Here is an 11678-nt window from a genome sequence, read left to right as displayed (position 1 = left end):
GCAGACATCGAGAAGTCCAATAGTTCAGGCCCCAGTTTATGATAACTGGATTAAGGTCTTCCCAGAATACACCAGCAAGTGAAAACAGCAAAGAAGAGAATGGGTATGTAGTATGTTATCTCTAGGAGGAAAAGGAAGAAAATAAGGAAATAAATGTATCTGCATAAAGAAACATACAGGAAAGGTACACAAGAAACTAATACAAATGTGATCTCTGGGTGGGGTGAAGAGAATGGTATGGATGAGGACTGCATGAGGGGCAAGACGTATCACTGTGGACACCTTTTAAAATAATTTTGACTTTTGCACCATGTGAATGTATTACCGATTGAAAGCTTAAAAAAAAAAAAAAAAGTGAAAGCTTAAAAAAAAAAAGGGCTTCCCTGGTGGCGCAGTGGTTGAGAATCTGCCTGCCAACCCAAGGGACACGGATTCGAGCCCCAGTCTGGGAAGATCCCACATGCCGTGGAGCAGCTAGGCCCGTGAGCTACAACTACTGAGCCTGCGTGTCTGGAGCCTGTGCTCTGCAACAAGAGAGGCCGCGACACTGAGAGGCCTGTGCGCCGCGATGAAGAGTGGCCCCCACTCGCTGTGACTAGAGAAAGCCCTCTCACAGAAACGGAGACCCAACACAGCCAAAAATAAATAAATAAATAAATGAAAAAACAAAACAAACAAATTAAAAAGAAGTAGAGCTCTCTGCCCAAAACTTGGAAACCTTTCAGGGCAAAGGGACAGAAAGTGACTAAGACAAGTATTTCACTACTAACTTGAGCAGACAATTTGAATTTAATGCAAATGAGGAACAGAACTGCCTTTCCATGTAGATCAGCTCACTCACACAGACATTGGTCCATTTCCTGTTCTTGGCATCTCTGTATTTTGTTGGTCCAACTCAGACAGCAACTTTAAAATGTTCAGTGCAGCCTAGCAGGAATGAAAAGGGAAGTCAAACCACGGCCACCGCTCAGGACCACAGTATACGACACTGAATAGCGAGTCGAGGGCTTGTCCTACTGCCCAACAAAACAAGTGGTCCCACTAAATAACCCTTTCATGTTTGAATTTTTAATTAAAAATATAAATTAAAAAATGTTATCCATGGTTACCTCACTGAATCACAACCTCTGTTAATTTTATTACATATTGCCTTCTAACATTTTTAACCTGTGGTCACCAGACTCTACAAATTTTATATCCCGCTTTAAAATAAAACCTTATCATGTTTCCATGTTAGAATTAGAATACATTACCCTCGGTGACATTAATATGATGGGCACATTATATTACATGAGGTGAATATACCACAGTTTATGTCAATTAATTTAATCAATTCCTTTTCTTCATTTTAGTATTTCTTACAATAATAATTTCATCTGAACAGAACACCAAAACAAGGGGCTTTCTAAGTTGCCAGAACGTGGGCATGCAATTCCTTGTTCTGGTCAGAGATGAACTGAATACAGTATCTGGATGCGTTCCAGGACCCAAGTCCACCTCTCAGGTCAGCAAGGGAAGAGAGGAGAGGGGTTGGCCAAAGCCCATGAGTTCTGATCAACAGAATGAGAAATCAAGCCAGTAACCTAAGAAAAGTCCTCAGAAATATGAACCCTGTAGAACAATCAACTGTTCTCGAAGTCTGCCGGAGAATCCTTTTCCTGTCTTTCTGAGGCCAGCAACGAGCTGGAGCCAGGCCCACCGCGGGGGGTAACGTACCATATCGTGGCAGGACTCCACATCCTTTCCGATACCATGGCTGATCAGGGGCGGCTGAGAGGAGCAATTGATGAGAGATACGAATTCGTTCTTGTTGTTTTTGGGGAAGTCTTTGTATTCAACCTAAAGGGGAAAAGAAAACTGAGGCAAGGACAGGAAGGCGGGGAGTATGAGCCCGGCACAGGGCTGCGGCTCTGGGCCCAGTGAACAGAGGTGACACCTCTCCCTGGTCTCAGCCTGACTTGTCTACACCAACTCCTGCTCAACAGGCACAAGAGACTCACAGTGGGGTCTGCGGCTAAGGGGCACTGAGGGCTGCAGGCAGGATGCCAGGGCCCCAGCTTCCAGAATCCTCCAGGAACCTAAATGTCTACTCAGAAACCCTGGTCTGGAAGAAGCCATGTCCTTTCCTAGCAGGTAGAAAAAGGGCCAGCACGTGAATCTGTTCTCACTGAAGTCTAACTTTGTAACTCCCACTGGATTCGAGGCCTTGTCATTACGGTTGGCCTAGATTTTTAAAAATTACCAAAGGTTGAGGATATTCTCTTACCATCCAGGGTTCTAATACTTCCCGTGCCTCCTCCCTTCTTCAGGACCACTCTTTACCATGCTTCCCCAAACCATCCCCCGAGACAAAGAACTTGACTTAAAAAAACAAGTTACTTAGTACTGAGAGAAACCAGAGATGACCGCACTGAGGTACAGACCACACAGCTCAGACCCAACAGTTACCTGGAATCCCTGGACTCTGGAAAGATAGTCCAACTGCTCTGAGGGTCTCGTGAGAGGTCCATGGGGTGCGTGGCCTGAAGAGATGTTATTCTTTAAAACGGTCTCGGCTGTAGGCGAGGTGCCCCCGTACAACAATTCTCGGGCTATCATGGCAGTTACCGTGGCCTTGGCAGGGTTCGGGGCTACCCTGCTGAACTCTCTGGTGTGATGCCCTTGACTGACTCCTACGGCCTGGGCGACCTCAGGCACCATGGGAAGAATTCCAGCAGGCAGCTGCTGATGACTAAGATAAGGCATCCTGAACTCATCCTCTTTATGGCCTGGGGATGGACAAGCAGACAAATCAACCCAAGTCCACGCACGCCGCGTGGAGAGATGCTGTAAAACCCCACGCTGCCCCCCACCCCAGCACACACAACAGCACAGGCATAATGCAGAACCAAGCACTGACCACTAACTCATTACCTAGGTTCCTGCTATTACCAGGAACCATGCAAAGCCCAGAATCACAGTCAGACCAAGACAATATTAACTTCACACTTACTAGTCCCATTTTCATCCCCAGAGCCAGGTTCAAAAAACGTTACTTTTCTTCCATCCCCTGGTTTCTTTATGGGTGTCTTAAAAAAAACAAAAAAAAGGCCATGAGCATCAATCAAACTGTTGAAAAATTAGTTCCTTCTGTCCAAAACTAAACAAACTCCAACCAGCCCTAATCTTAGTTTTATAAACTTTTAAACGATGAGGGCACTGGCAGAAAGGCCCTCTCCCAAGGCCCCACCACTGGTCTGCTTGTGCCGCCAATGTGCCCACAGCAGAGCCCCCTGCTTTCTCCCAAAGCACACTCTCAGCCACGTCAGCCTGTCCACGAACAGCATCTAAGGGATGGGGGCCTCTGTTCTGTGCTCACGAGAGGGGAACGTTTAACCAGAAGGACCCTGAAGATGCTAGATTGATAGAGCTGACCAAGAAAGAAACTTTTGGGGGCTTCCCTGGTGGTGCAGTGGTTGAGAGTCCGCCTGCCGATGCAGGGGACGCGGGTTAGTACCTCAGTCCGGGAAGATCTCACATGCCGCGGAGCGGCTGGGCCCGTGAGCCACGGCCGCTGAGCCTGCGCGTCCGGAGCCTGTGCTCCGCAACGGGAGAGGCCGTAACAGTGAGAGGCCCGCGTACCGCAAAAAAAAAAAAAAAAAAAAAAAAAAGAAACTTTTAGGTTGATGCTAAATAATTAAATAAACAAAGAATATTTCCTGGAGCACATGTCCCACTAAAAGATAAAATGACATAACCAAAGATAACAAATGTAGGGGGAAAATGTTACTAGATAAAAATTTTGGGGCTTCCCTGGTGGCGCAGTGGTTGGGAGTCCGCCTGCCGATGCAGGGGATGCGGGTTCGTGCCCCGGTCCGGGAAGATCCCACATGCCGTGGGGCGGCTGGGCCCGTAAGCCATGGCCGCTGGGCCTGCGCGTCCAAAGCCTGTGCTCCGCAACGGGAGAGGCCGCAGCGGTGAGAGGCCCGCGTACTGCAAAAAAAAAAAAAAAAAAAAAAAATTGCCAAACACAAAGGTCTCTCTTCTGAGGAGACAAAGCTGCCTATGATGCTCTGTAAGATTCTGGAATGAAAACCCCCAAAGCCAAGTCCAGGATCTCTACAGATTCTCTGATGAGTGTTTGGGATCCCAGTTATTGACTATGTGGCCACAGCTGCTGCCATTTCTCTCTGCTGACAGACATGACTGAATCAGTCCTGGTGTTTTCAAGTTTATCCTGAAAGGACCATCCAGTGACTGGAAACAAGGTCGGCCAAGGCTTTCACTGAGGGTACTGCTTACCAACCTTGGCAGAAGTGCAATTTTCAATATGGGATCATTTTTGTCTAATGTTCAATTCACAAAGAGAAAGAAATCCCAAATCGAAACTATGGATCTGGCCCTGACTCTATCATCACACTGTCTCAGTGTCCCAAGCGTGTTCCACAACTAACAAAAGCCTAAGGCTGATGAGTCTTTTATGCAGGACTCACTCTAAGAGCACAAATGACAAAATCACACACACATTAATTTCAAGTCCAATTAATTACCCGTCATCCCACAAAAGGAGAGGAGCAAGCTGCCCTCCACCAAGCATCCCAGACCACAAAGATACTGAAACAGTAACGACTTAACCCAGCACCATGCTTGGAGCCATGGACATGCAACTCCCCTTCTGACCACATTATAATGAACCAAATGCTAGGACCCTGCTCAGCTGGGCTGCTTTACTGCCAGGAGGATGAAGCCTTGCCCTGAAGCTTAGCCCTGGAGGAGTCAAGAGTCCTGAGGTGAGAAGGTCATCTTGCAGTTAGAGAGCAAGGACACAGAGCCCTGAGCAGTCACCTTCTCCTCTGATTTGAGGGCTGGTTTGGTGGGCTGAGCCTGTGGGACTTTGAAACCAAGGATTTCCAGCATGTTCTCGGCTGCATTGCGTTTGGCCACCTTCTTATTGGTGCCTGATCCTTCTGCAGTGTGGTTTCCCACCTTCACCTGCATAAAGAAGGCAGAACTCAGATCAGGGCTTAACCCTTTAGAATAAAGACTGGTCAGGAACTGAAAAGAACCCAGAATGGTCAGAAGATGGATGGCTTAACAGTGGTGCCCTGGGGCTGGCTTGGACCAGCCTGTGAGAGCCCATTATGAAATCCTGAGGAATTTGGAGAGGTGGCTGTTAAAGGTAGCTATTATTAAACACTAAAGTATATAAGCTTATAATTAAACAAATTATTTTAACAAACAGAGGGAATGAATACCTCAAATTCATCACTTCCTAACTGGACTCCAGTTTACAACTGTCTATGCTTTTGAGATTCTTCACACGTGTATGTGTATGGTGTCAATGTGCAGCTACACATCTCTTTCCAACTCAGACAGAAAATGGCCACAGTGAGGGTACTTACGCCACAGAGATCTGCAACTACTTATCAAGGATTAAGTTATACTGTTGATTGTCTATTCTTAAGCTTAAGTGATGGAGAAAAGGTTAATAACGCAGATTAATCTTTAAATTTGTTGTCAAGTCTGCAGCCATGACGTAACTAATAGAAAAAACTGAAACTTCCAGTCTTGGAAAAGTATTATCTGATTCAGCAAAGAAGCCATTCATATTGTTTAAATGAGTGAAGTTCTGACATGTCTTTGTTGTTGATGTAAATAAAAATATCAACCAGTCCTCATGCTCGTACCACAGTCATTCAACAATGACAGACGCAAACCTCCTTGCTGAACCTGAGGGGAATAAAGAATTCACACGAGTCTCATTCTGTAACGCTGCTATTGGTGACTGTCACACAGATGTATGAAATTTACAAGAGTATTACATATTTTTTGTAAATTGTATGCTACACTTCCTTCCTATCAGTAAAATTTATAATATACACATATGTACATATAATACGTGTGCATATACGCGTATAGTCTCCACACACACTGCCTTTCCCTAAGAGTTGGCTGTTACACATACTCCAGCACACATCACTGCTTACCATCCCCTTCCAAGCTGGTCTTGACCGCAGACCAAAACCAGAAGCCCCGTCACGAAAGAGTCAAGGAAACCCTCCCTGGCCTGTGAAGAGGGGCCTGAGGTTGAATCCCAACCGGGCATCTACCAGCCGTTTGATCCTAGGCAAATTACTGAGCCTCTCAACAAACTGCAATTTTCTCTTGTACATGGAAGGGTCATTACTCTTCCTGCCCTCTGACTGCAGAGGTGAAACACACCAGGCTAACTGATGGTGCTTTATAAGCTGTAAACTGGGCTTCCCTGGTGGCGCAGTGGTTGAGAGTCCGCCTGCCGATGCAGCAGACGCGGGTTCGTGCCCCGGTCGGGGAGGATCCCACATGCCGCGGAGCGGCTGGGCCCGTGAGCCATGGCCGCTAAGCCTGCGCGTCCGGAGCCCGTGCTCCGCAACGGGAGAGGCCACAACAGTGAGACGCCCGCATACCGCAAAAAAATAAATAAATAAATAAAAAATAAAAATATAAGCTGTAAACTGCTATGCAGAGTGAAGTATTCTGTTTTTCACCAGAAAACACTATTAAATTCAAATCAAACATTCAGGGCTTCCCTGGTGGCGCAGTGGTTGAGAGTCCACCTGCCAATGCAGGGGACACGGGTTCGTGCCCCGGTCCGGGAAGATCCCACATGCCGCGGAGCTGCTGGGCCCGTGAGCCATGGCCGCTGAGCCTGCGCGTCCGGAGCCTGTGCTCCACAATGGGAGAGGCCACAACAGTGAGAGACCCGCATACCGCAAAAAAAAAAAAACAAAAAAAACATTCAGCTGCCCGTGTGAATAACTGTTTAATAAGCTGAGTGCATGGAGAAACGCTCTGTACAAATCTGAGGCGTGAACCCAATCCCCGAACTCCAGGCTCTACAGAAGGATCAGGAGAAGCAGACCCTTTCTATAATTCATAAAGCTTCTGAGAAGAACAATAGTAACTTTCAAGAAGTAACAAAGAAAAAAGTTACCCATGATTCCCCCACTCCTCTAAACAGGCGCAGTGAGTCCAGGCTCCTACCTGTTAATACAGCAGCATGTGTGCTGTGCAGACAAGCACGTTTTAAGGCATCAGATTAGTGCAGGCAACATGGTCTAATAACAGTGACATCTGGCGGCAGGGAGTGCCCACTGGACCTGGCCTCCTGGGGAGAGGTGTCCGGCCGCTGGACTACCTCAGGCCCTGAGACAGGAGGCGGTCAGAGAAGGGCCGCCCACAAGCCGGCTGACCCACCTGCATCACAAACTCCCTGCGGCGCGGGAGGCCTCGCTCAGTGAGGAGGAGGTACTCTGGCTCCTTCTCCTTTTTTGCCTGCTGGATCTGGGCCAGTCTGCTAATCGGGTTCATCCCCTGGCCGTATTCCGGGCTGCTTTGTAGCTGAGGAACAATGAATGTAGAAACCATGTGCCATGTTAGTCACAGTAAGGACCTTGCCAATTCAGAGACAAGGACATGACAGTTGATTACTTCTATGTTGTTCTAACGGCTCAGAATTAATCAGATCTTTTTTAAACCTTTCTTTAATTGAAAGATGCCTAATGATTTTCTATGATCGCTCTGAGGTGATTTTAAGGTCTTCTTAGCAAACCAACATCACCATTCATACGAGTAGGCAAGCATCACTGTAACATCTGCTTTTGAACAATAAATGTCAACATATGACAGTAAATGAAGAGGTAGAAAAAACATAACAAATTCTTTCTAAAACTTTCCAAAAGTCTACATTATAAGGATGGGTTCCCAGCTTTCTTAACAATGACTCAAAATCCAGAAACCATATGCTAACTTGTGTGTGAGAAAAACTTGGATTTTGATACAACATGAAACGATACTGACAATCAGAACGGATCCTGGTGTTCATAACTGTCCCCGAATGGACCCCTGTCCCTTCTTTGGGTGGGTGAGAGAGAGTATAATTTTTGATAGGTTCTTTAACGTGACTCAAAAATAAGAAGAAGGTGTATACGTCTGACGCCTACGCCTGCCCCAGACATCTCCCCGCCCAGGAGCATCCCGCGCGTTCAGAACCGCGCGGTGGGCAATGAGACGGAGGCAGCACAATTTAACTGTTCTCCCCGCAGACTGGCAGCGCGGCTGCCAACACACAGCTTCTCACTGTGACCGCACCCAGACGGGCGTGGCCGCCTGCGGAGGCCTCCACTGAAGCCAGCACAGTGTCCCTGTCGTTGCCTAACCTGGGACTCCTGTGGAGCAACCCAAGGTGGCCCCTGTAAAGGCTCTCCAAGGCCGGGCCTGTGCCTGCCAGCTCCCGACCTCCTTCACCAGCCTTCTAACCCCCCAGCTGCCTTTGGGCAATGAAAACGCCCTCTTCATTCAGAAAAGTCCTTACCCTGACTATGCATTTTGTTTTCTTTTTGATTCTGGGCTTCACTCGCTCAACTGTAGGCAGGGGCGGCAACTTCTTCAGCTCCTCAAGGACAGCTATAGCAGCATTTTTCTTTGAAATCTTCTTGCTCTTCCCTTCACCTTCCCCCACAAACTCCCCAACCGACACCCTGGTCACAAAGCTCTTCATGTGGGGTGGGCCACTCTCCCGGGCAACCTGTTTTAGAGGGAAAGACTGAGTGAAAGCGTGACAGGCACTCATTACCAGCTGCACGGCACACTGGTTAGCACACTACTTCACACGAAACACAGGAAAAGGGGAATTGAGGACAAGACCCATTAAATGAAGGGAGTGTAAACACTGATAATCCTGAATGCTTTCTCTTCCCATTTCTTTTTCTTCCCCCAAACTTGTTAATGTTCTCAGGTCTGATGAGTCCAAAACAGACATGGAATAGGGAAACATTTTCTACTCCCGCCCACCCAGGGTCACAGACTGTCCTGAATGTAGTGAGCTCCCCTGAAAACGGCAGAAAGGAAACTGGCCCAGCAAAGCCCAGAAATAAATGCAGCACACAGAGGTCAAGTTTAATATTTGCTCTGAGCTGCCAGCCAAGATTGAGCTTATTAAATACTGGCTGCTCTACAGCTGTAAAAAGGAATAAGAAAATCTCCAAGCACATAAAGTGATCCCCAGTACACAGTAACTGAAAAAAGCAAACTGCAAAAGAGTGTACAAAGGGTGGGGGGGGTGTTAAATCTATGTATACATATACACACACATATAAATAGACACACAAGTGTGTGTGTTTATATGCTTATTTTTGCAAAAAGAAACTCAGGAAGGATAAAGCAGAAACCAATGGAATCAGTTTCCTACAGCAGATGGGAGGGATTGGGGTAGAAAGGGGACGAGATGACACTTCTGAATATATCTTTTTGTGTAGCTTTGACTCTTGGAACCATTTAGTATAACACATATTAAATATATAAGAATAAGTCAACAGAGATGGGGGAAAATACTAAAATATGAACATGAAACCTAACTGTAATTAAAGTGATTACATAATCACACAGAAGGAAAATAAAAATCAAATCCAACCTACATGAGCCAAGATACCCTTGAAAAGAACAATTGAGTTAGCAGACTTACACTGCCAGATTTCAAGACTTTCTGTGAAGTTACAGCATCTACAACATCATGGTATTGTTTAAGGATAAACCAAAAGATCAATAAAACAGAAAAGAATGTAGAAACAGACCTGCACATAGACGGTCTTGATTTCTGGCAAACACACCAAAGCAAATCCAAAGTCTTTTTTTTATAATGACATTGGAGCAACTAGATATCCACATGGGGAAAAAACTGAACCAAGATCCTAAACTCAACCAAAAACAAAAATTAACTGAAGCTAGAACACAGACCCAAACACGAAAGCTAAAACTATAAAGCTTTCAGCAGAAAACACAGGAGAAAACTTCATGAACATGAGGTTGGCAAAGAATTCTTGAACACAAAAAACACAAATTAGAAGTCCTCAAAATTAAAAACTGCTCATCAAAAGACAACATTTAAAAATTTAAAAAGGGAACTCATAGAATGGGAGAGAATATTTGCAATATATGTACCAAACAAAGGAATTATATCCAGAATATTTAAAGAATTCCTACAAGTCAATAATAAAAAGACAAATATTCAATTAAAAAAATACTTCAACAGGTACTTTTGGCAAGGATGTGGAACAAGTGGTGGGAGTGTAAATTGGTACAATCACTTTGGGAAATAGTTTTGAGAAGTTTTATAAACACCTACCCTTTGACTTAGCAATTCTGAGTGCACATGTACCCAAGAAGACTTATCAACCCTATTTATAATGGTTCCCAACTATCCAATATCTATCAATAGGACAATGGATAAATTAAGAGTTTTATATTCATACACTGGAATACCACTCAGCATTAAACTACTGATACACATGGATAAGACTTAAAAGCATTCTGTTAAGGATAAGAAACTCGACCCAACAATCCATATTATATCTTTTTTTATTTAACATCTTTATTGGAGTATAATTGCTTTACAATGTTGTGTTAGTTTCTGCTGTATAACAAAGTGAATCGGCTATACGTATACATATATTCCCATATCCCCTCCCTCTTGCATCTCCCTCCCACCCTCCCTATACCACCCCTCTAGGTGGTCACAAAGCACCGAGCTGATCTCCCTGTGCTATGCAGCTGCTTCCCACTAGCTATCTATTTTACGTTTGGTAGTGTATATATGTCAATGCTACTCTCTCACTTCATCCCAGCTTACCCTTCCCCCTCCTGGTGTCCTCAAGTCCATTCTCTACGTCTGCATCTTTATTCCTGTCCTGCCCCTAGGTTCATAAGAACCAGTTTTGTTTTGTTTTTTTTTTAAGATTCCATACATATGTGTTAACATACTGTATTTGTTTTCTCTTTCTGACTTCCATATGACCCAGCAATCCCACTACTGGGCATATACCCTGAGAAAACCATAATTCAAAAAGAGACATGTACCACAATGTTCACTGCAGCTCTATTTACAATAGCCAGGACATGGAAGCAACCTAAGCGTCCATCAACAGATGAATGGGTAACGAAGATGTGGCACATATATACAATAGAATATTACTCAGCCATAAAAAGAAATGAAATTGAACTATATGTAGTTAGGTGGATGGACCTAGAGTCTGTCATACAGAGTGAAGTAAGTCACATTACATCTTTTTATTTATATGAAGTCTAAGAACACAGAAAACAAAATCTATAGTGATTACAGAAAGCAGCTTCTTCTGGCTGGAAAGGAGCACAGGGACTTACGGAGGTTATGATAATGTTCTGTATCTTTATCTGGGTAGTGTGAATCATGGGTTTTTACACATGTTAAAATTTAATGGGCTGTGCACTTAAGATACATACATTACTGTGTAATAGACTGTTAGCATAGGGAAAAAAATAATCCAAGCAACTTAGGAAAACAATGCTCTGAATATACACATTCAGTGTAAAGATAAAAAGAACTGCAAAGATAACTTAAACTTGGACTTCCCTGGTGGCGTAGTAGTTAAGAATCCGCCTGCCAATGCAGGGGACACAGGTTTGAGCCCTGGTCCGGGAAGATCCCACATGCCACAGAGCAACTAAGCCCGTGTGCCACAACTACTGAGCCTACACGCTGCAACTACTGAAGTCCACGCACCTGGAGCCCATGCTCCGCAACAAGCAAAGCCACTGCAATGAGAAGCCCTCACACCGCAATGAAGAGTAAGCCCACTGCAAGTAGAGAAAGCCCGCGCAGCAATGAAGACCCAATGCAGCCAAAA

At 45.1% G+C, this 11678-nt stretch overlaps 1 protein-coding gene across 15 annotated transcripts in view; it reads right to left on the bottom strand.

The window, feature by feature from the left end:
• Window positions 1-11678, bottom strand: part of STAU1 (staufen double-stranded RNA binding protein 1) — a 97707-nt gene that overhangs the window by 8639 nt on the left and 77390 nt on the right. For 14 of the 15 annotated variants that reach the window (XR_013831677.1, XM_079945856.1, XM_079945855.1 and 11 more), the window contains 7 exons: window positions 8333-8563; window positions 7216-7359; window positions 4825-4971; window positions 2993-3068; window positions 2449-2768; window positions 1717-1839; window positions 842-927 (listed from right to left, as the gene is read on the bottom strand). Coding sequence is in view for 14 of the 15 variants with exons in the window: in XM_079945856.1 (XP_079801982.1) it covers window positions 842-927; window positions 1717-1839; window positions 2449-2768; window positions 2993-3068; window positions 4825-4971; window positions 7216-7359; window positions 8333-8563 (1127 nt within the window). In the remaining variant the exon portion in view is untranslated. The remainder of the gene's footprint in view (window positions 1-841; window positions 928-1716; window positions 1840-2448; window positions 2769-2992; window positions 3069-4824; window positions 4972-7215; window positions 7360-8332; window positions 8564-11678) is intronic. The other variant, XM_079945852.1, reaches the window with a different exon arrangement.

This window comes from Stenella coeruleoalba (assembly GCF_951394435.1).
Source record: "Stenella coeruleoalba genome assembly, chromosome: 15".
NCBI classification, from domain to species: domain Eukaryota; kingdom Metazoa; phylum Chordata; class Mammalia; order Artiodactyla; family Delphinidae; genus Stenella; species Stenella coeruleoalba.
This window is presented reverse-complemented; position numbering and strand designations above follow the sequence as displayed.